Source organism: Diceros bicornis, chromosome 28, assembly GCF_020826845.1.
Source record: "Diceros bicornis minor isolate mBicDic1 chromosome 28, mDicBic1.mat.cur, whole genome shotgun sequence".
NCBI lineage: Eukaryota > Metazoa > Chordata > Mammalia > Perissodactyla > Rhinocerotidae > Diceros > Diceros bicornis.
The window spans coordinates 43,871,094-43,890,494 of NC_080767.1; the positions used below are offsets into that span (position 1 = coordinate 43,871,094).

At 55.2% G+C, this 19,401-nt stretch overlaps 1 protein-coding gene across 11 annotated transcripts in view; it reads right to left on the minus strand.

The window, feature by feature from the left end:
• EXD3 (exonuclease 3'-5' domain containing 3) overlaps window positions 1-19,401 on the minus strand; it is a 106,152-nt gene that overhangs the window by 40,654 nt on the left and 46,097 nt on the right. For 4 of the 11 annotated variants that reach the window (XR_009215940.1, XM_058524584.1, XM_058524585.1 and 1 more), the window contains 5 exons: window positions 16,752-16,928; window positions 16,173-16,340; window positions 10,470-10,523; window positions 9,388-9,527; window positions 1,785-1,885 (listed from right to left, as the gene is read on the minus strand). Coding sequence is in view for 10 of the 11 variants with exons in the window: in XM_058524584.1 (XP_058380567.1) it covers window positions 1,785-1,885; window positions 9,388-9,527; window positions 10,470-10,523; window positions 16,173-16,340; window positions 16,752-16,928 (640 nt within the window). In the remaining variant the exon portion in view is untranslated. Of the gene's footprint in view, window positions 1-1,784; window positions 1,886-9,387; window positions 9,528-10,469; window positions 10,524-10,604; window positions 11,017-12,509; window positions 15,097-16,172; window positions 16,341-16,751; window positions 16,929-19,401 lie in introns of those variants that run through there. The other 7 variants (XM_058524587.1, XM_058524588.1, XM_058524592.1 and 4 more) reach the window with 7 other exon arrangements.

The following is a 19,401-nucleotide window of genomic DNA, read 5'->3' on the forward strand; positions in this document are numbered from 1 at the left end:
GAGATACAGATGGCCACGGGCACAGGAAAAGGTGCTCAACATCACTAATCCTCAGGGAAATGCAAATCAAAACCACAATGAGATGTCGCCTCACACCTGTTAGAATGGCTCTTATAAAAAAGACAAGATAACAAGTGTTGGCAAAGATGTGGAGAAAAGGGAACCCTCTTGCACTGTTGGTGGGAGTGTTAGTTGGTGCAGCCACTTTGGAGAACAGTATGGAAGTTCCTCAAAAAGTGAAAAATAGAACTATGATCCAGCAATCCCACTTCTGGGTATCCATCCAAAGGAAACAAAATCACTATCCCAAGAGATATCTGCACCCCCACGTTCACTTCAGCATTATTCACAATAGCCAAGACATGGAAACAACTTAAGTGTCCGCCGACGGATGAATGAGTAAAGAAAATGTGGTATAAATATACAATGGAATATTATTCAGCCAGAAAAAAGAAGGATCCTGCCATTTGTGACAACATGGAGGGCATTATGCTAAGTGAAATAAGTCAGACAGAGAAGACAAATACTATATGATCTCACTTATATGTGGAATCTAAAAGAACTGATTCATAGATACAGAGAACAGATTGTTAGCTGCCAGAAGTGGGGTGTGGGCAAAATGTATAAAGGTGGTCAGACGGTACCAACTTCCAGTCATAAGATGAACAAGTTCTGGGGATGTAATGTACAGCATGGTGACTAAAGTTAACAATACTGTATCATACAGTCCTTAGAAGTTCTCATGATAAGAAAAAAATTGTAACTACGTAGGTGATGGATGTTAGCTAAATTTTTTGTGGTGTTCATTTTGCAATATATACATACATCAAATCATTATGTTGTATGCCTAAAACTAATACAACATCATATGTCAATTATATCTCAACAGAACTGGGAAAAAAAGCCAAAAGTTATTTCAAAAGGCGAAAACTTTCAGTGAGATTGTTTAAGAGAAATAAAAAGAAAAAAGAGAAGGCTTAAATAACTATATCCAGAATGCTGCAGACATTTGAAAGATGGCAAGGGGGTATTATGAACAACTCCTGACAGTACACTTGGAACTGTAAATGGAATAGACAAATTCCCTGAAAAAACCCACATTTCAGGAAAAGAAAGTCTGAGTCCAACTTCAGTTGTGAACATAAATGCAAAAATCCTTAAATTAAAAAAAAAGTTGGGAAACCAGGCCTGGCAACGTATATAAATGGTAATGCAACATGACCGAGAGGGGGCTAGCATAGGAATGCAAAGTTGGTTTGACATTATAAAGTTAATTAATGTAATCCAACACATTAACAGACCACTATGGAAAAAGCGTATCGTTACCCCAATAGATGCAGAAAGAGTATTTGATAAAATTCCACATCCACTTCTGATTAACACTCTCAGTGAACTAGGAATTGAGTAGAATTTCCGTAACCTAATAAAGTGAATCTACAAAACATTATCAGTAAGACTTTTCCTTTGAAGAGAGTGAAAGACAAGGATGACTATGATCACATCACCAAGGGGGAGGAGGAGGGGGCAGGGGACAAGCACAGCGCAGGCCTAGCCTCCCAGGAGCCACCCCAGGTGGGCAGAGGGGCTCGCAGACCCCGATCTGCTGCTCAGTGCCCAGGCCCAGGGCCGGCTGCAGAGGGGGAGCAGGACAGGAGATAGGAAGACAACGCAGGGGGTCTGTGGATCCTGACTGGCCTGAACCCTAGGCAGCACCAGCCCTGTGCATCCCTGGGCGTGTGCGGGTGGCCCACCCGCCCCCTGCAGGCTGTGGAAGCCTCACTCACCCGGGTCCAGGCCAAACCGCTCTCGCAGGCGCAGGACCTGCCGACTCAGCACTTTGGGGCTCAGCTTCTCCAGCTTCAAGGAGGTCACCTTCGGGTGCTGTCTGTGAGGAGAGAGATACGGCTCCTGCCCACGCTGCTTTCTTTTTAAGTGAATACGTTTTAAGATTTTTATTTTTCATCAAAGTCATACACACGCACAGTTTAAAAGTCAAGTAATTCTACAAGGCTTATAGAAAAGGAAGCACGTCACCCCACCCCACCTGGCACCAGCCACTTGCGTGACAGTTTTGTGATGGTCTAGTATTTGCCTCTGTGTTTCCCAGTTTACTTGTATCGTGCTATCTTGATTGTTCAGCTTTAGGTATTTCGTATGGACACCTCACCATTGAAGGCTCTCCTCCCTCATCCTCCCCAAACAATAGTACCCGAGTTCTCAGTTAATTCGTACACGCATTTATAATACTACAACCGTGCAAACATTATTGGTGGCTAAGCTGCACTCTCCTGTTCCCCATGCGTTAGTACTTGTCTGGTTTTATTGGTTCCTTAGATTCCTGTCCTGAGGACCGAGCTGACTTCACCCCATGCTCACCACGAAGTAAACAGACCACCCTCACCCCCAGCTGCTGGCTGCCCCCCAGGCCCCTGCCCAATGTTGTCCAGGTCGCCTTGCACCCCCCACGTCCAGGCTGTGGTCCAGCAACTCCACAGTACCTTCCCCAGGTAGGGCACGTGGAATGTGTCCGGAGATGGTGCACATGTGAGGTCTGTACTCCACCTGGGGTTTTGGCTGAGCCAAGACTTCTGGGTGAAAGACCTTTCCCCGAGCCCTGGGCAGGCGCTGCCCCCAGAGCGTCTGATCCCTGCTCTTTCTGAGGTTTTGAGGGCTCTCCTTGGCCACAGCGTGGGTCTCTCCGTCCACTCTCTGGACATTCTGCACACCTGCAAAGCCTGGCTCCCATGTCCCTCTGACCCAGGAACTGGCCCTTAATGTATTCTTTGGTAATTTCCTCCCTTCCAGATTCTCTGTTCTTTCCTTCTGGAATTCGCATTATGTGGGTACCGGGCCTTTTTGACAGATCTCTAATTTTTTTTTTTTTATCTTTTCTCTCTGATTTTCCTTCTCCTTGTTTTGTACTACTTTTTGGAAGAGATCTTCAAATTTATTTTCCAAGGCTTTTATTGCATTTTTCCTCTGCCATCATGGGTTTTATCGACAGGAGTTCTGTGTTCTGACAGCTCCTTCTGTCCAGTCTGGCATTTATTTCAGACACAGTATCCTCTCAAGATCTTGATCACAAGTTTGTGCTTGTTTTAATTGCTCTTCTGCTTCCTCCGCGTCCGGTTAGGCTGGACCGAGGTCTTGAGCCCTGGCCGTGCTCTCCAGCTCAGGGCGGGGGGGGGGGGGGTAGAAATTGACAAATTGATTCTAAAATTCACATAGAAATGCAAAGGGTCTAGAATAATGAAAATGACTTTGAGACAGAAGAACACAATTGGAGAGCGAACACGGCCTGACTTACCACAGAGCTGCGGTGGTCACAGTGGTGGGGTGTCGGCAATAAACCAACAGACCGGTCTGCAGAGCAGAGTGGGGAGTCCAGAAACAGACTCGCACACATACGGACAGCTGACAAAGACACGAAGACGACTCAGTGGGAACTGACAGTCTTTGACAACAACCATCCATATGCGAAACAAAAAGAGCTGCAATCCACAGCTAGCATCATATATGAAAATTATCTAAAGACGAATCACAGGTGTAAATGTAAAACCAAGAATTATAAAACTTCTAGGAGTAAGCATAGGAGAAAAATGCGCCCTTGAGTTAGGCAAAGATTTCTTAGCTACAACACTAAAAGCATGATCCACAATTTTTTTTTTAAATTGATAAATTGGACTTCAATAAATTAAGAACTTTTGTTCTTTGAAAGACATGGTTAAGAGACTGAAAAGACAAGCCACAGGGTAAAGTGTCTACAAATAACATATCTGATAAGGGATTTTTACCCAAATTATATTTTTAAATCTCCCAAAACTTAGTTATATGAAAACAACCTAATTTAAAAATGTGCAAAAGATGGAGCTGCTACTTCCCCCAAGAAGATACAGAGAGGGCAAATACGCACATGAAGACATGCTCACCATCACTCGTCATCAGGGAAGCGCACATCAAAACCACAAGGAGGGCCGGCCCCGTGGCTTAGCGGTTAAGTGCGCGTGCTCCGCTGCTGGCGGCCCGGGTTCGGATCCCGGGCGCGCACCGACGCACCGCTTCTCCGGCCATGCTGAGGCCGCGTCCCACGTACAGCAACTAGAAGGATGTGCAGCTATGACATACAACTATCTACTGGGGCTTTGGGGGGAAAAATAAATAAATAAAAATCTTAAAAAAAAAAAAAAACACAAGGAGATGTCACTATACACCTATTAGAATGGCTAAAATGAAAAAGACCGACCACACCAAGTGTTAGCAAGGACATGCAGCAACTGTAATTCACATACACTGCTGGAGGGAATGTGAAACGGTATAACCACTTCGGAAAACAGTTTAACAGTTTCTCAAAAAATTAAACACACATCTCTCATATGACCCAGACAGTGCACTCCCGGCTTTACCCAAGAGAAATGAAAGCACATGTCCACACATAGACCAGTCCATGAATGTTCACAGCAGTTTTATTTATTATTTTTTTGTGAGGAAGATCAGCCCTGAGCTAACATCCATTGCCAATCCTCCTCTTTTTGCTGGGGAAGACTGGCCCTGGGCTAACATCCGTGCCCATCTTCCTCTACTTTACATGGGACGCTGCCACAGCATGGCTTGACAAGCAGCACGTCAGTGCACACCCGGGATCCGAACCCGTGAACCCCAGGCCGCCGCAGTGGAGCGCGCGCCCTTAACTGCTACACCACCAGGCTGGCCCTGCAGCTTTATTTCTAATAGGCAGAAACTGGGAACTACCCAAATGTCCATCAACAGGTGAAGGATAAACAAACCATGGTCCATCCATGCACTGGAATACCACTCAGCAATAAAAGGAATGAACTACTGATAAAAACAACAATATGGATGAATCTCAAAATAATTGTGCTGAGAGAAAGAAGCTGTACTACATAATTCCATTTATGTAATGTTCTAGAAAATGAAAAAGAATCTACTAGTAACACAAAACAGATCAGTGGTCTCCTGGGGACGGTAAGGGGTGGTGGGGGTTCCGTATCCGGATTTTGGTGATGGTTTCACGGGCATGTGGCGTATACCAGAAGTTACAAAATTATATACTCCAAACGCAGTTTATTACACAGTAATCATACCTCAATAAGACTTTTTTTAAAAAAAATGATGCTTGCTGTAGTTTTCTTTTTTAAGTAATATCCTTTATCAGATTAAGGAAGTTACTTTTTATTTGTAGTTTGCTAAGAGTTTTTTATCATGAAAAAGGTGAATTTTATAGCTTTTTTCTTTATATATTGAGATGCTTATGTAGTCTTTGTTATCTAATCTGTTAATGAGGTGAATTACGATTGATTTTTGAATATTAAATCAACCTTGCATTCCTGAAATAAATTCCACTTGATCGTGGTGCATTAACTTTTTAAAGAAATAGACTTTATTTTTTTTAGAGCAGTTTTAGGTTTACTGCAAAACTGAGCAGAAGGCACAGAGATTTCCCATATACCCCCTGACCCTACATGTGCACAGCCTCCACCATTATCAGCACCCCCCACCACAGCGTCCATTTGTCACAACTGATGAACCTACATGTCATTTTCACCTGAAGTCCACAGTCTACGTTAGGGTTCACTCTCAGGGTTGTACCTTCTACCAGTCTTGACAAATGTATAATGACATGCGTCCACCATTACGGAATCATACAGAGTAGATTCACTGCCCTAAAAACCCTCTGTGCTCCACTCATTCATCACTGCCGCCTCATAGTCATTGGTCTTTTTAGTGTCCCCAAGTGTTGCCTTTTCCAGAATGTCAGAGTTGGAATCACACAGTATGCAGCCTTTTCAGAGTGGCTTCTCTCACTTAGTCATATGCATTTAAGGTTCCTCCATGTCTTTTCATAGTTTGATAGCTCTTTTTTTTTTTTTTTTGGTTGAGGAAGATTCTCCCTGAGCTAACATCTGTGCCAATCTTCCTCTATTTTGTATGTGAGCCACCTTCACAGCACGGCCATTGATAGACGAGTGGTGTAGGTCCATGCCCGGGAACCGAACCTGGGCCGCCAAAGTGGAGTGCACTGAACTTAACCACTAGGCCACCAGGGCTGGCCCACTCATATCTTTTTATCACTGAGTAATGCTCCATTGTCTGGATGGACTAGTTTATCTATCCATTCACCTAATGAAGGACACCTCGATTGCTTCCAAGTTTTGGCAATTATGAATAAAGCTTCTATAAACATCCACGTGCAAGTTTTTGTGTGGCCGTTAAGTTTTCAAACCTTTGGGTAAATGCCAAGGAGTGTGACTGCTGGATTGTATGGTAAGAGTAGGTTTTGTCTTGTACGAAATTGCCAAAGTGTCTTCCAAAGTGGCTGCACCATTTTGCATTCCCAAAAGCAATGTATGAGAGTTCCTACTGCTTCACATCCTCACCAGGCCTTGGTGTTTTCAGTGGTCTGGATTTTTCCATTCTAATAGGTGTGTAACGGTATTTCTTTGTTGTTTTAATTTGCATTTCCCTGATGACATATCACGTGAAGCATCTTTTCATTTGCTTATTTGACATCTGTACGTCTTCTTTGGTGAGGCGTCTGTTCAAGTCTTTGGCCTGTTTTTTAAAGCAGGTTGTTTGTTTCCTTACTGTTGAGTTTTAAGAGAACTGTGTATATTTGGACAACAGTCCTTTATAAAATGTGTCTTTTACAAATACTTTGCTCCACTCTGAGCTTGTCTCCTCATTTTCTTCATCAACTCTTTAATGTCAGCTGATTTGATTGCTAATATTTTGTTTAGTATTCTTGCATCTATGTTCATGAGATATACTAGACTTTAATTCTCCTTTCTCCTAATGTCCTTTTTAAGTTTTGGCATCAAGGCTTAAACTTGCTGAATAAAACAAGGTGGGAGGTGCTCCTTCTTTTTATATTCTCTGGAAGAATCTGTGTGAGACTGGTACGATCTCTTCCTTAAATGTCTGGAGTGGTGTTTCTTTGTGGTGAAGTTTTGAACTACTCAAGTTTTGAACTAGATTAGATTTATTTGATATAGGACTACTCAAATTTTCTATTTTTTCCAGTATCAGTTTTGGTAAACTATGTTTTTCAAGAATTTGGTCTATTACATCTAAATTGTCAAATATATTTGCATCAAGTTGTAAACATCATCTCATTACCATTTTAACGTCTGTAAGATCTGTAGTGATATTCTTTATTCATTCCTGATATTGCTAATCTGTAATTTATCTCTTTCTTTCTTAGCATCTCTTCATGATCTGTGCCTGAATCAATAATTTTGTTGGTAGTTACAAAATGGTGATTTTTAATTTCATCATTCCTTTTTCGTTTCTTAGCTGGCATACACTGTAAAGAGCTTTCCTCCCTTCATCCCTTGAGCATCACTCTGGACTCATGGATTTTCAACAATTCAAGGTATTCTGCCCCACTAGCACCACTGTTTTTGTTCTCAGTCTATTCTTCATGGAGCCCTGCTGCCTTTCAGCGGAGAATGGCATTTGGGAACCAAGAATGGTTGCCGTGCATGCTCACTGCTGTGGGATGTCATGGCTTCTGGGCCTTTCAGAGCATCGCACTAGGAAACTGTTGGAAATCATTAATTTGAACCAATATCCACAGTGAAATCTGACCCCCAGCGCCATCCTCACCCCTCATCCCCATACCCCCTCCTCACAGTGAGAACCTGCTCCAGCCCCATCAGTACCTCCCCTACCCCCTCCTCACGGTGAGAACCTGCTCCAGCCCCATCAGTACCTCCCCTACCCCCTCCTCACGGTGAGAACCTGCTCCAGCCCCATCAGTACATCCCCTACCCCCTCCTCACGGTGAGAACCCTGCTCCAGCCCCATCAGTACATCCCCTACCCCCTCCTCACGGTGAGAACCTGCTCCAGCCCCATCAGTACATCCCCTACCCCCTCCTCATGGTGAGAACCTGCTCCAGCCCCATCAGTACATCCCCATACCCCCTCCTCATGGTGAGAACCCTGCTCCAGCCCCATCAGTACATCCCCTACCCACTCCTCACGATGAGAACCTGCTCCAGCCCCATCAGTACATCCCCATACCCCCTCCTCACGGTGAGAATCCTGCTCTAGCCCCATCAGTACATCCCCTACCCCCTCCTCACGGTGAGAACCCTGCTCCAGCCCCATCAGTACATCCCCTACCCCCTCCTCAAGGTGACAACCTGCTCCAGCCCCATCAGTACATCCCCTACCCCCTCCTCACGGTGAGAACCTGCTTCAGCCCCATCAGTACATCCCCTACCCCCTCCTCATGGTGAGAACCCTGCACCAGCCCCGTCAGTACCTCCCCTACCCACTCCTCATGGTAAGAACTTGCTCCAGCCCCATCAGTACATCCCCTACCCCCTCCTCACGGTGAGAATCCTGCTCCAGCCCCATCAGTACATCCCCTACCCCCTCCTCACGGTGAGAACCTGCTCCAGCCCCATCAGTACCTCCCTTACCCCCTCCTCACGGTGAGAACCTGCTCCAGCCCCATCAGTACATCCCCTATCCCCTCCTCACGATGAGAACCCTGCTCCAGCCCCATCAGTACATTTGCTTGTTTGCCCTGCCTATGTCTCCCGTGTTAAACACCTAACAAGAGCGATGGCAGCTCATGCTGTGTGTGCCTGGCTTGGTGCCACACGTGCCTGTCTGCCTCATAGGATGTGAAGTCACAACAAACCTTTGACAGGCAGAATTAGTCCCACTGTAGAGAGGAGGAAACAAACCCAGAAAGTGAACGCAACTTGATGGCAGCTCTGGGGAGGGTAGGTCCCGGGAGGCCCGCTGCTGGAGCCCCAGGTCCGACTCTCAAGTGAGATGTCTGGGGCTGAGGGTGCAGGGAGCCTGGTGTAATGGCCCAGGGAACTTCCACAGACCTCTGAGCGCCGCTTCACCCTTGGGCCACCCCCAGATACGTTGCAGGAAGCCGTTCTCCTCCCAGATGCCACCCGGGGCCCCAGGCCCAGGTAACACCCTCGTGTCTCACACACACATGCATGCAATGCACACCACACACGCACACACATAGCTTCACCGAATCCACACAGGCTTCCTGCTGGCGCACTGCCTTTTCTCCATAACTGCTGGGATAGGTTTCACACCACAGGTGCTCCAACAATATTCGTTAGATGAAGGAAGGAATGAAGAAACAAATGAATGGACAGGCAGTGTGACTTCCAGGGCTGCATCAGGAAGGAGCCACTGGGGAGAATTATTTTTGTCATCTAAGAACAGCTAATCTCTCACCCGGTTCCTGTCAATCCTAGTCTGCTGGCTCCAGAAGCAGGCCCCTGGCTGACCTGGCTGCGACTCACCCCTGGGTGAGAGCCCGGGGGCTGTGCGGGTGGCTCTTCCACGTGCCTGCTGTCCTTGCCCAGCTCCTTGCCCGGGGGCTCACCTGGCAACGACTCTGATGTCAAAGCCGGGCTGGCACCAGGAGTCCATGAGGGCCAGCAGCCTCCTCTGGAGATCCGGGAAGCCATCCACGTAGTGCTCCATGAGGTGCGCCTTGTCCTGGAGGAGCAGTGGGGTGCCCATCTGCAGGGGAGCACAGCCTCAGGCCATAGCCCCACAGGCGCCCGGCACTTCTGCACTGCAGCCTTTGGCCCTGAGCCAGACCCAGACTCACCTCCAGCCCAGAGCAGGAGTGGACAGAGCATCAGAACCCAGAGGGCCCAGAGGCCAGTCTACCCGACCTGCCTCCCTAGGGAGCTCAGAGGTCCAGCTGAGTGTCTGAGCACCTCTGTGAAACCCCAGCTGTGCCCGTGCCCGAGGCCCTGCCTGCACGCACGCGCATGCTCGCACACAGGCACGTGCAGGCCCCACTGCTCCCTGGGCCTCGTCCCAAGGGCTCTGTGGTCATCCCCATCTCCATGACGAAGGACTGGAGGCCCCAAGAAGTAAGGGGGGTCCTGGGGAAGCTCGGTTGTCTCCTCCTCGTCTTCACCGAGCTGGGCAGGATGGAAACCAACCACCGTCAGAGGCCCTGGCGGCCCAGAAGTGCCTCATCGTGGGAAAGTCGGTGTGCCAGCACGTGTGCCTGGCACACGCCCACCAGATCCCCAAGCTGCCCAGCCCTCCAGGAGGTCCTGACGGAGACTCTGACTGTGGCGCTGAGCCTTGGGACTCGCTGGCCATTCCCCCTACCAGAACCAGGCCATGACAAAGCCCCCCTCCCAGTGGCCCCTGCAAAAGACCCCTCTTGGCCTCCCTTCTGCTCCCCCACGAGGCCACAAAGGTCAGGCTGCCTGAAGCCCAGACTGGACGGGGGCCCATCCGCCAGGGCAGGCACATTACACAGAAGCCCACTGCTCAGAGGCACTTGCTGGCCCCACCCTGCCCCTCCTCTCAGGCCCTCCCTGCATGGTCAGGTGGCCCCACTCTGTGGGGAGCAAAGCCCAGGGCTCGTAGGTGGGAGACCTCCCTCATCAAACTGTGTTCACGTTGAAGCCTAAACAATTTACATGGGAAGACACCTACCTTTTCAACATCTAGTTCTGGCTGCAGCTTCAGCTTTGTGCTCAGCATGGCAGCCTGGCAATCAAAGGGAGTGGGTTATACTGGGCTGGGAGGGACAGGCAGCTCCATGGTGGGGGCTCCCCCTTCTGCACGCACGCCTGGTCACCTCCCAGTCGCTGCAGGCACAGCGATGCAGACCGTCCTGGTCTAGTCGTGTGGCTCCCAGGCCAAGGTGCTTGGATTCCAGAAGCATCCCAGCCGACAAGTCCCCCCTGTACTGAGCCAGGCTCTGTGCCGGGTGGGGCAAGTGAGAATGACACCTGTGCCTTCCCAGGCTGGGGTGTGGCCTGGATGGGCCTCAAGGTGGGTGCTAGGCCCAGGCAGCCCAGGTCAGGGCTGATGAATGAGCAGGGGACCGAGAGGGGCCTGCATCAGCCACCTACGCAGCCCGGCTCTGGCCCACGCTGCTTTCTCACACCTGCTCTCACCTGCCCCCTTCCTCCCAGACGCACCCCCTCAAGCAAGGGCTCAGCATGGCAGTCATGGTGCCCACGCGAGGGGTCAGGGCGGGGGGCCTCCTCTGTGCACCCTGGAGGCGCGAGGGACTGCAGCAGGGGCTCCTCCCCGCCTCTGAGCACTTTCCTCAAGGGACACTCTCTGTGTCCCCAAACCACTAACAGCGCACGGCTGTCTGTCCGCGCAGTGGGCTGGCCCCGGGTCGGAGCGCTGGAGGAGGACGTGGTGAAGCGGGCCACGCACAGAGCTTCCCCTGGGTCCACAGAGCACGAGGCGCAGAGCCCACGGCTTCCCGGGGCAGCCGCCCGTGGGCTGGGGGAGTGGGCGCGGCTGAGAATCGGACCCCGACCTGGGCCGCCCTCGCCGGGCCCGGGCCCCCCTCCACCCGGCAGACAAACGCCTGCCGCCCTGCGCGCCCGCACGTAGCGCTGCTATTAATAATTTCCATACATCGCGCTCCCATTATGAACAAAAATAACCGCGGAGCAGCCGGCCGCCCGCTCGCAGAAAGGACGAAAATAGCGGCCTGGGAAAGGCTCGCCCGGCCTCCAGCCCCGGCAGCGCGGGGCGGGGGCGCAGGGCCGGGTCCTTTCCCTGCGCGGCGCTGACCCGGCGCCTCCACAGCCTGGCCCGTGTCCAGGGCTGGCCTCGCCAGGCCCCGCGGGGCCGGGGGTAGAGGCAGGGGATGGGGGAAGGGCTGGGGCGGGGGATTGGTGCGGGGGAGGGGGAGGGGGAGGTGCAGGGCTGGGGGAGGGACTGGGGGGCAGGGCCAGAGAGGGGATGGGAAGGGCTGGGGGAAGGGCTAGAGGAGAAGGCATGGGGGGGGGGCGAAGGGCCGAAGCAGGGGAGGGGCCGGGACTGTGGGAGGGGGGCAGGTGCCATCATGTGGGGACCTTCCCTGTGGGCTGCTCCAGCTTTACAGGATGGCTCTGACCTCCTCTGGAAGGGAGACCTCTTGAGAAGCTGAGGGAGCACTGCACCCTCACCCAGGAAGGCCAGTGTGCACACCCCAGTGGCCTCACATACCAAGTTCAGAACCTGGGGTGGTCAGAAGCCCACTGCCAGTGTCCTGCACCTGCTGTGCTCCCACCTGGCTTCCAGGCTCCTCCAGGGCCAATGCCTAGACCTGGGTTTGGACAGGCCAGGCCACAGTTGGAGGAGAAAGGGCTGTGGGACCAATACCTGGGGGCCTGGGATGCTCCCATCCTCCAGGCCAGGCCCTGGGCCAGTGAACGCAGGAGAGGTGAGCCCCCCACCCCCATCATCTCTGCTGGGTTATCAGCCTCCATCATCTGGTGGGTGCAGCCCTTAGTGGGCCCCCTACCCATCCAAGAACCCCTCTAAATCCTGGAGTGAGGCCTCAGGCTTGGGGAGGTAGCCTGGGATGGTGGCCTGGGTTGCAGGCAGGGCACTGCCCCTCACAGCAGAAGGAGGAGCTTCTCCTAGAGAGCAGCCTGGAGCCCGTTCACTGCCCACCAGGACTCCCTCCCCTGCGAGGAGCCAGCAACGTCCAAGGGGCCTGCTGTCCGGCCTCAACCCACTCACCTGTTGCCCTGCGGTCAGGGCCCCGGTCAGCAGTGCCTATGCAGTGGGCACTCAGTGTCCACTGGCTGTGGAGGGGGTGGGGGGCCAGCGGGGAAGAGCAGGCTGTGGAGCCTGCATACCCCAGGTGTGCGGCTCAGGCCTCACCTGTGAGGTAGGGTACACACCCTACCCTGCCGCATAATGACGCTGTCAGGAGGGGTTCGAGGCGCATACCACAGCCCTTCTCTCCTCCTCCCTGGTTCCTCCAGTGCAGCCAGCTTTCTGTCCAGGCCCGGCCAGAGCTCTCCGCGCACCCAGGGTGCCCTCTCTTGGCCAGGCGGCCAGTGTGAACGCTGCAGGGGTGTGGCCAGCATGCTTGGGGCTGGAAGGCTACATACACCCCCAGGGGCAGTTTGGGAGGCACCCTCATTCTGCACCCACACCCTACACAGAGCCTGGAGGCTGGGCTGAGGGAGTGGGCACAGGACAAGGGGGAGGTGGCTCGGTCTCACCCAGCCGTGGGAGGGCACCTTGGCTCCATCAGGGGTGGCCGTGGTGGCCGGGATGGCTGGCAGCAGACCCAGGAAGCCCCCTGGCCTGGCCTCCACCTTGGGCTCGGGGGCTCCGTGTGGTTCTGTCACTGCCATCAGGCCTAGCTTAGAATCTGTCTCAAGTCATTTCTCAGTCTGAACTTCTGCTGAGGTGACGGCAGGCCAGGCTGCTCACGGCCCACTGCCTGGTCGCATGGGAGGCCCAGCAGGTGTAGGAAGATCAACTGCTGGCTCAGGCACCTGTGACTGGCCCCAGAGAAGGGGGACCCCACAGAAGGAAACTGCCCAGGGCTGGACCCACTTGGCTCCTGGTGGGCCTTCCTGACCTCCTCACAGGAGGATGAGAGCCAGCCACTCAAAAGAGAGACGCCAGGCTACAACCCAGAGGGGCTGGGCGGTGACCGCAGAACAGCATTCCACGGCACCCCTGGGCTGCCTGCTCCACCAGGCAGGAGGGCTGGGCAGGTGCCCAGGCCACCAAGCCCAGACTCGGACCCTGGGATGGGCCTGCCTCCCACCTCCACGGCTCCGTGTGGGCCTGGAGCCAAGGGGCCTTTTTTTTTTTTTTAAAGCAAAGCTATCTTTTTACCTTGATAAGCTGTTTAAAAAATGTAAATAAAATAACGCAGCAGACAAAAGCGGGCATTCATCTGCCAGAGCCAGCCGTCGCCCTGGACATGAAATATCGCAGCGCATTAAGTCGTGCGTCCCTGCTAATCCGAGCGGACAGGCCTGAACGCGGCCCCTCTCGGTCGGGTGCAGCAGTGGGCACTGGAGCGTGCACCGCCTGCCGGGCGGCCCGGCTCCGGGACAATGGCTTTTCTTCGAAGAAGGGGCCTGTGCGGGACAAGAGCCCCCTTTGTGCTGGGATCCCTGCCTTGGAGCGCGAGGGAGGCACATTCAGCCTGCCCCAGACACGTTCTGAAAGGCTGAGTGTAACAGAAGACGGCCGAAACACTAGCCTGCCTTCTGCTTCCCTGCATTCTTCGCAGGCACAGCCACCCATTCAGGCCGTGGGGAATGGCCTCGCGCCACCTGAGCGGGAGCCGGGTCCCGCATTGTTCCTGACGTGGCCATCTTGGTTTCTCAGCGCCACTCCCCAGCCGGGAGACGAAGGCCTGGGCTGGGCGTGTCAGGCAACGACACCACGGCGGAGCCCATGCCAACACACAGTGCACACCTCCTTGGGATGGGCAGTCCAGGCGGTCTGGGTGAGGCCGAGGCGACCCCACTGCCTAAATTCCCAAGAGCCTCCTCACCAGGACAGGTCCCTCAGGAAGAGGGCCCCACGTGGGGTGGGCCTGGATCCTGCCCCGGTGCCCGCCGCGCCCCCCAGCAGCAGTGGGTGTGGGGATAGTGCCCACAAGCAGCACTGACCCTGAATTAGGTTCGTCTTTGGGCAGACGAGGCCGTGGGGGTGGTGGTGAGCCAGGAGAGAGTCTCTGGATCTCCTGGAATGCTGGACTCCTCCCTCAGTGAGACTGTACCCCCGAATGGGGCACCCCAGCATTCCCCACCTCTCCTGCTCCAACTGCCTTGGGGGCTCCCCCGCCCCTGCAGCAACAGCTCAGAGCCACCTCACATGGGCCCACCTCCTCCCTGCCTGAGCACCGCAGGCCCCACCGCTCCCTACTGCCTCATGCAGACCCAAGTCACTCCTGGGGCTCCCGGCTAGACTTGGGGATGCCTGAGTCTGTGACTTCAGGGCTCTGGCTTCCTCTCAAAACCTTCTGGGCTTACATGTAGGCAGCACTGCTCACAAAGGAGACTCAAGGAACCTGCCAAGATTCCAAAAGCCCCACAATTCCTACCCAGAGACTCCTTGTTTACACATTCGGCCTTTCTGACCCAGCCCCCCAACGACAAGGGAGCGAAACGACCTCTCCCTTGGGCAGCCCCACACCCAAATGCATCGCACACACTGAGTGACTCTCGACTGACATGCCCCAAAGTGCCCCACGCTGAACTTCAGCAGAAACACGAGCGCCGTGCTGAGGGGCTGGTCTCAGGATCACTGGTGTGGGTGGGATGGGGGTCCTGCCTGAGCCTGGTGATGGTCAGGCAGGAGCCCGGTGATGGTCAGGAGCCAACAGGACCCTTGGGGAGTCAGATCCTCACAGGGTCTCCACTGCTGGCCTGACCTGGTCCAAGTGAACCCGCAGACAAGCAGGAGAGGACACCAGCCAGAGCGTCCCCTTCGGTCCAGGGCAGGGCCCCACGACCGGTCCAGGGAGGTGGCAGGCACAGCGCCCAGGGCTCTCTGGGGGGCTGTTCCTGCAGATGCCTGGACACATACTCTGCTACTGCTGGACTGCTGTTGGAACAGTAGCAAAGTGGCCAGTGCCCCAGCCTAGTGTAGCCGCGGCTGCAAGCCCCCCACGAGGACCCGCAGTGCAGATTCTGTTCTCAAGGAGCATTGGCTGGGCCCAGAGAGGTCTCGGCTCCCCGCCCCAGGCCACGCCAACATGGAGGCCGAATGACCCTAGAGATGGGCCTGGGCAGAGGCAGCAGCAGGGAGAAGGGGCCCCCAACCTGCAGGTGACCAGCTGTGAGAGACTCTGGGCCAGAGCTGAGGTGTGGGTGGTCCAGCTGTCTGATCTGGGCCTGTGGGGTGGCAGATGTGGCCAGAGGAACCATCGCTAGCTTTCCCCTACCCCGGCTCCACTTAGCTCCCCATGAGCGTTTACAGGATTTAATGAAGTGGCTTGCACGTGGGCTTCCAGGCCAGAGCTGGGGCATCTCGGCACTGCTGAGCACACACGGGGGCCCAGTGGTCATCTCAGGAGGAAGGACTCTGGCCACGGCAGTATGGACCCAGGCCCGGCGTGGGGGGCCGCTCCTGGCCTCTGTCTCGGTTCAGTCAGTGTGAGGGGCTCCCAGGACCCTGATGCACTGCACGGCCCTGAGCTGGGCCCCCAGGTGGGCTGGTCGTCAAAACCCTCTGCACCAGACTTGAAGCCCCCTGTGCACCCACTCACAGTGGAGGGGTGGAGAGGTGGACCCCATAAGCCCCCTCAGCCTGGCTCTCACCCTCCCCGCTGGGACCCTGCCCACGGCCCAGGGTGAGAAGGAGTACCCCTGGCCCTGCGTCCCTCTTCCTCGGGCCCAGGACCACGGAGAAAGTCACACTCACTTCTTTGAACTTGCCCTCCTGGTGGAGCTGGTGGACACGAGCCAGCAGGGGGCTTCGGTCTGCATCCTGCAGCTGGAAGATACTGACCAGCGGCCCCACGAGACTTGGGGGGCTCTCGGCGAGGACCCTAACTGCACGAGCCTGCAGCTGCTTCAGCCTCGGGCTGCACTGGAAGACCCCAGACCTGGCCTCAGCTGGAGGTAGCATCCTGCAGCCAGGGTCATGGGGCCTGACATGGGCAGGGGCCTGGTGCCGGGGCAGGCCTGGCCCTGGAAGTCCAGCACCAGCAGCCCTGCACCCATGGGTGGACGTTCAGGGCAGGCAAGGCCTGGAGGGCAGGGCACCGGCGAGGGAGCTGTGTGGCTGTCAGGGAGCTGTGTGGCTGTCGGGAGTCTGAGAGTCAAGCCCACAGGCCAGCCCTAAGGCCAACTGCCCCGCCCCCACCCACTGTGGGCAAGCTCCACAGGCTGCAGAGGCCTGGTCAGGCAGGCGTGGAGCCCACTATGCCGAGAGGGATGGACAGGGCGGGAAAGGACGTGTCTTTGGAACGTGACCTGTGGGGCCTCAGGAGGGGCTCACCTGGGCCGGCCCCTGGTGTGGCTGTGCCTGCAGCCAGCGCTGCAGCTCACAGGTGACCCAGGCCTCCAGGGAGGGGCCCTTCCCCTGCCAGCCCCGGCTGCCCTCCAGCATGTCCAGGAGTCCAGCGCGCGGGTCGTCCAGGGCAGCAAACCGCCGCCAGGCTTCCTCCCGGAGCTGCTGTGGAGACACAAAACCTCATTGGTGCTTTGTCACGCTCAAACCCTCTGGCAGGCCCTCCCCTGCCGGCACGAAGACGTCTGAAGTGCAGTCTATTCAGAGAGGGGACTCTTGCTATTCAGCACCACCCTCGCCTCCACGACTTTTCATGCCACGAGATTCTGTTCTGGTCCACTGCACCCCAGGCCCCGGGTGGCGGTCATTGTCCCTACTAATGGTCCCATTAAGACAGAGGGCTTGTTCCCCAGGCCAGGCTCCGTTCAAGAGGCTCCTGTCACTTCTCTGTGCCCCAATCACCTGTGCAGCACGCACAGGACACAGCGCTGGCCCTTCGGTGACGGTGACAGTTAGCGGGGCCAGCAAGCAATGGGAAACAGAAAAAAGAAAAACCCAAAGTGAGAGACGCCCTGTGTTTACTTTTCCGCTTCCTGCGCTGCAGAAGATCAGAGGCATGTAAGACCTGGGAGAAGAAACACCGACAGCACGTGTGTTCTCTACCTTCCACGTCTCAGGGGGACGATGGTGTGTTTCACGACAGACTTTAAAGCAAGCTGGTGTCCTCCACATGACCGCGGGGCCTGGCCCCTGGTGCCCTGGCCAGCCCCAGCTACATGCCGCCTGCCTCAATCGTTCAGGTCAGTGCAAGACCCTGCAACCAAGGATCTGCCTGGGCCACAGTGACTTCTCCGGGGTCCACCCCCAAGGCCGTGAGCCTGGGACACAGCGGCAGCACTCGCACCTCACCCTGACACCCGAGGCCACCCTGTAAGGAGCAAGGAGATGAGGCCCCCCTGCCCCTTGCTGTGGCTGTGGGAAACTGCTGGACAGACCAAGAAGAGCCTCAAACGCTGCGACACTATCACCCTTCGGGACAGGCGAACAGAGGCCACAGCACAGAGGCCCCCGGGGCCTAGGGGGCACCGAGCAGGGGCCGTGGTTTCCACGGAGCCCTGGGGCCACCTTCCCCATCTCCAGGGGAGGGGGTGGCGTCTGCACCAGCCACCTCAACACCCCATAGGAAGGTGTGAAGAAAGACAGCTGAGTCTAAATAACTGCCACCTTCTGGTTTATGGAAAGGAAAGATCTAGAAAGACCTGCTCGGGTCTTTGGTCCTAGTTTATTCAGTTACAGTTCTCATCCACGGCCTCTAGCAAAGCAGCTCTGAGAGGCTCAAAGAGCAAGCAGGAGAGGCTGTGTGATTGGGACGAGTGGCTCCTAGCTACAAGGAGCCAGTTCTTCCGCTGGAAAGGTGGCTCAGGTAAACACCATATCTCCTTTCTCCCAGGGCAGTTCCTGCAGTGGGCCTGGGGCCAGAGCATGGCCGAGCCCTCCACCACCAGCAGGCAGAGGGTGTGGGGCTGGCCGCTGGCCAGGGCAGGGAGCTGGAGGAAGAGCCCCTGCCCAAGAAAGAGCTCCCAGCTCTAGACCAGGTGCCCACTGACAAGTGGCCACAAAAAAGAAGGTTTTTCCAAAGGAGCCACCATCCTTCTTGTGGCCAGGGTGATGGGCAGCCAGGTCTGGGTGCACTGCAGGAAGGAAGGATGCCAGAGAAGATCCCACGAGGCCACACAGACCCCTTCCCAGTGGGGTGGCTGCTGAAGCCCCCAGACCCGCTCCACGTAGATGGGCAGAGCTGCAGGCCAGCCACTCACGACAGTGGGAATCTCCTGTGGCGGCCAACAGAAGCCCTGGAAAGGATCAGGGGAGCAAGTGGGCATGTCCTTCCGAGATGACTGCTGCCCACTGACAGCTTGGCTGGGCCGAGGGCTCCACCCTCTGCACCTGGTGGCCAGCTCTGCCCCCTCCCCTGAGAAGGCTCAAGAGGACATGCACTGCAGCGCTGAAGGCCGTCAGCTTTTGGGGCTCCCAGGAAGCTGGACGTGCACCCCAGCTTGCATCTGGGAATGCCAGTGGGAGCCCCTCTGTGGCCCAGCCTGCAAAGTGCAGGGGGTCTTGCCCCCACGCAGCCAAGCCTTGCCCCCTCCTGCTGCTGGGAGCATCTCGACCCATGGCCCAAAATGCTCAGAGCAAAGACGGCCCAGGGAGTGGAGTGATGCTGCTCCAACGTCCTGAGCAGGGTGCCCTGCACCGTCCCCGGGACCACCATGGGGGGCTGCTCACCCAGCCCAGGTGCCAAAGCAGGGGCAGCCCTCAGGAGCCACACCCCACGGGTTCCGCAGGCCTGGCTCATAGCTGCGTCAACATCAAGGACCCAGGCACTGCCTGCCTCTGCTCCAGTGTCTTCTCCAGAGAGGAGCCCTCCTAGCAGCTCCTGGGTGACCCTTAGGGTCCCACTGACCAAGCCTGGGTCACAGGTTCTCCCCCTGCAGTGACTGAGTAGCCGTGGAGGGTGTCTGCTCTCGGCCTTGTGGCCCTTCTCACCTCTCTGCCCTCTGAGAGCTGCCAGGACCCAGGTGAGCCTGGGACTCTCACTTGGGAAAGCGTCTCTGCGGTCTGCAGCGCTGGGCGTTCC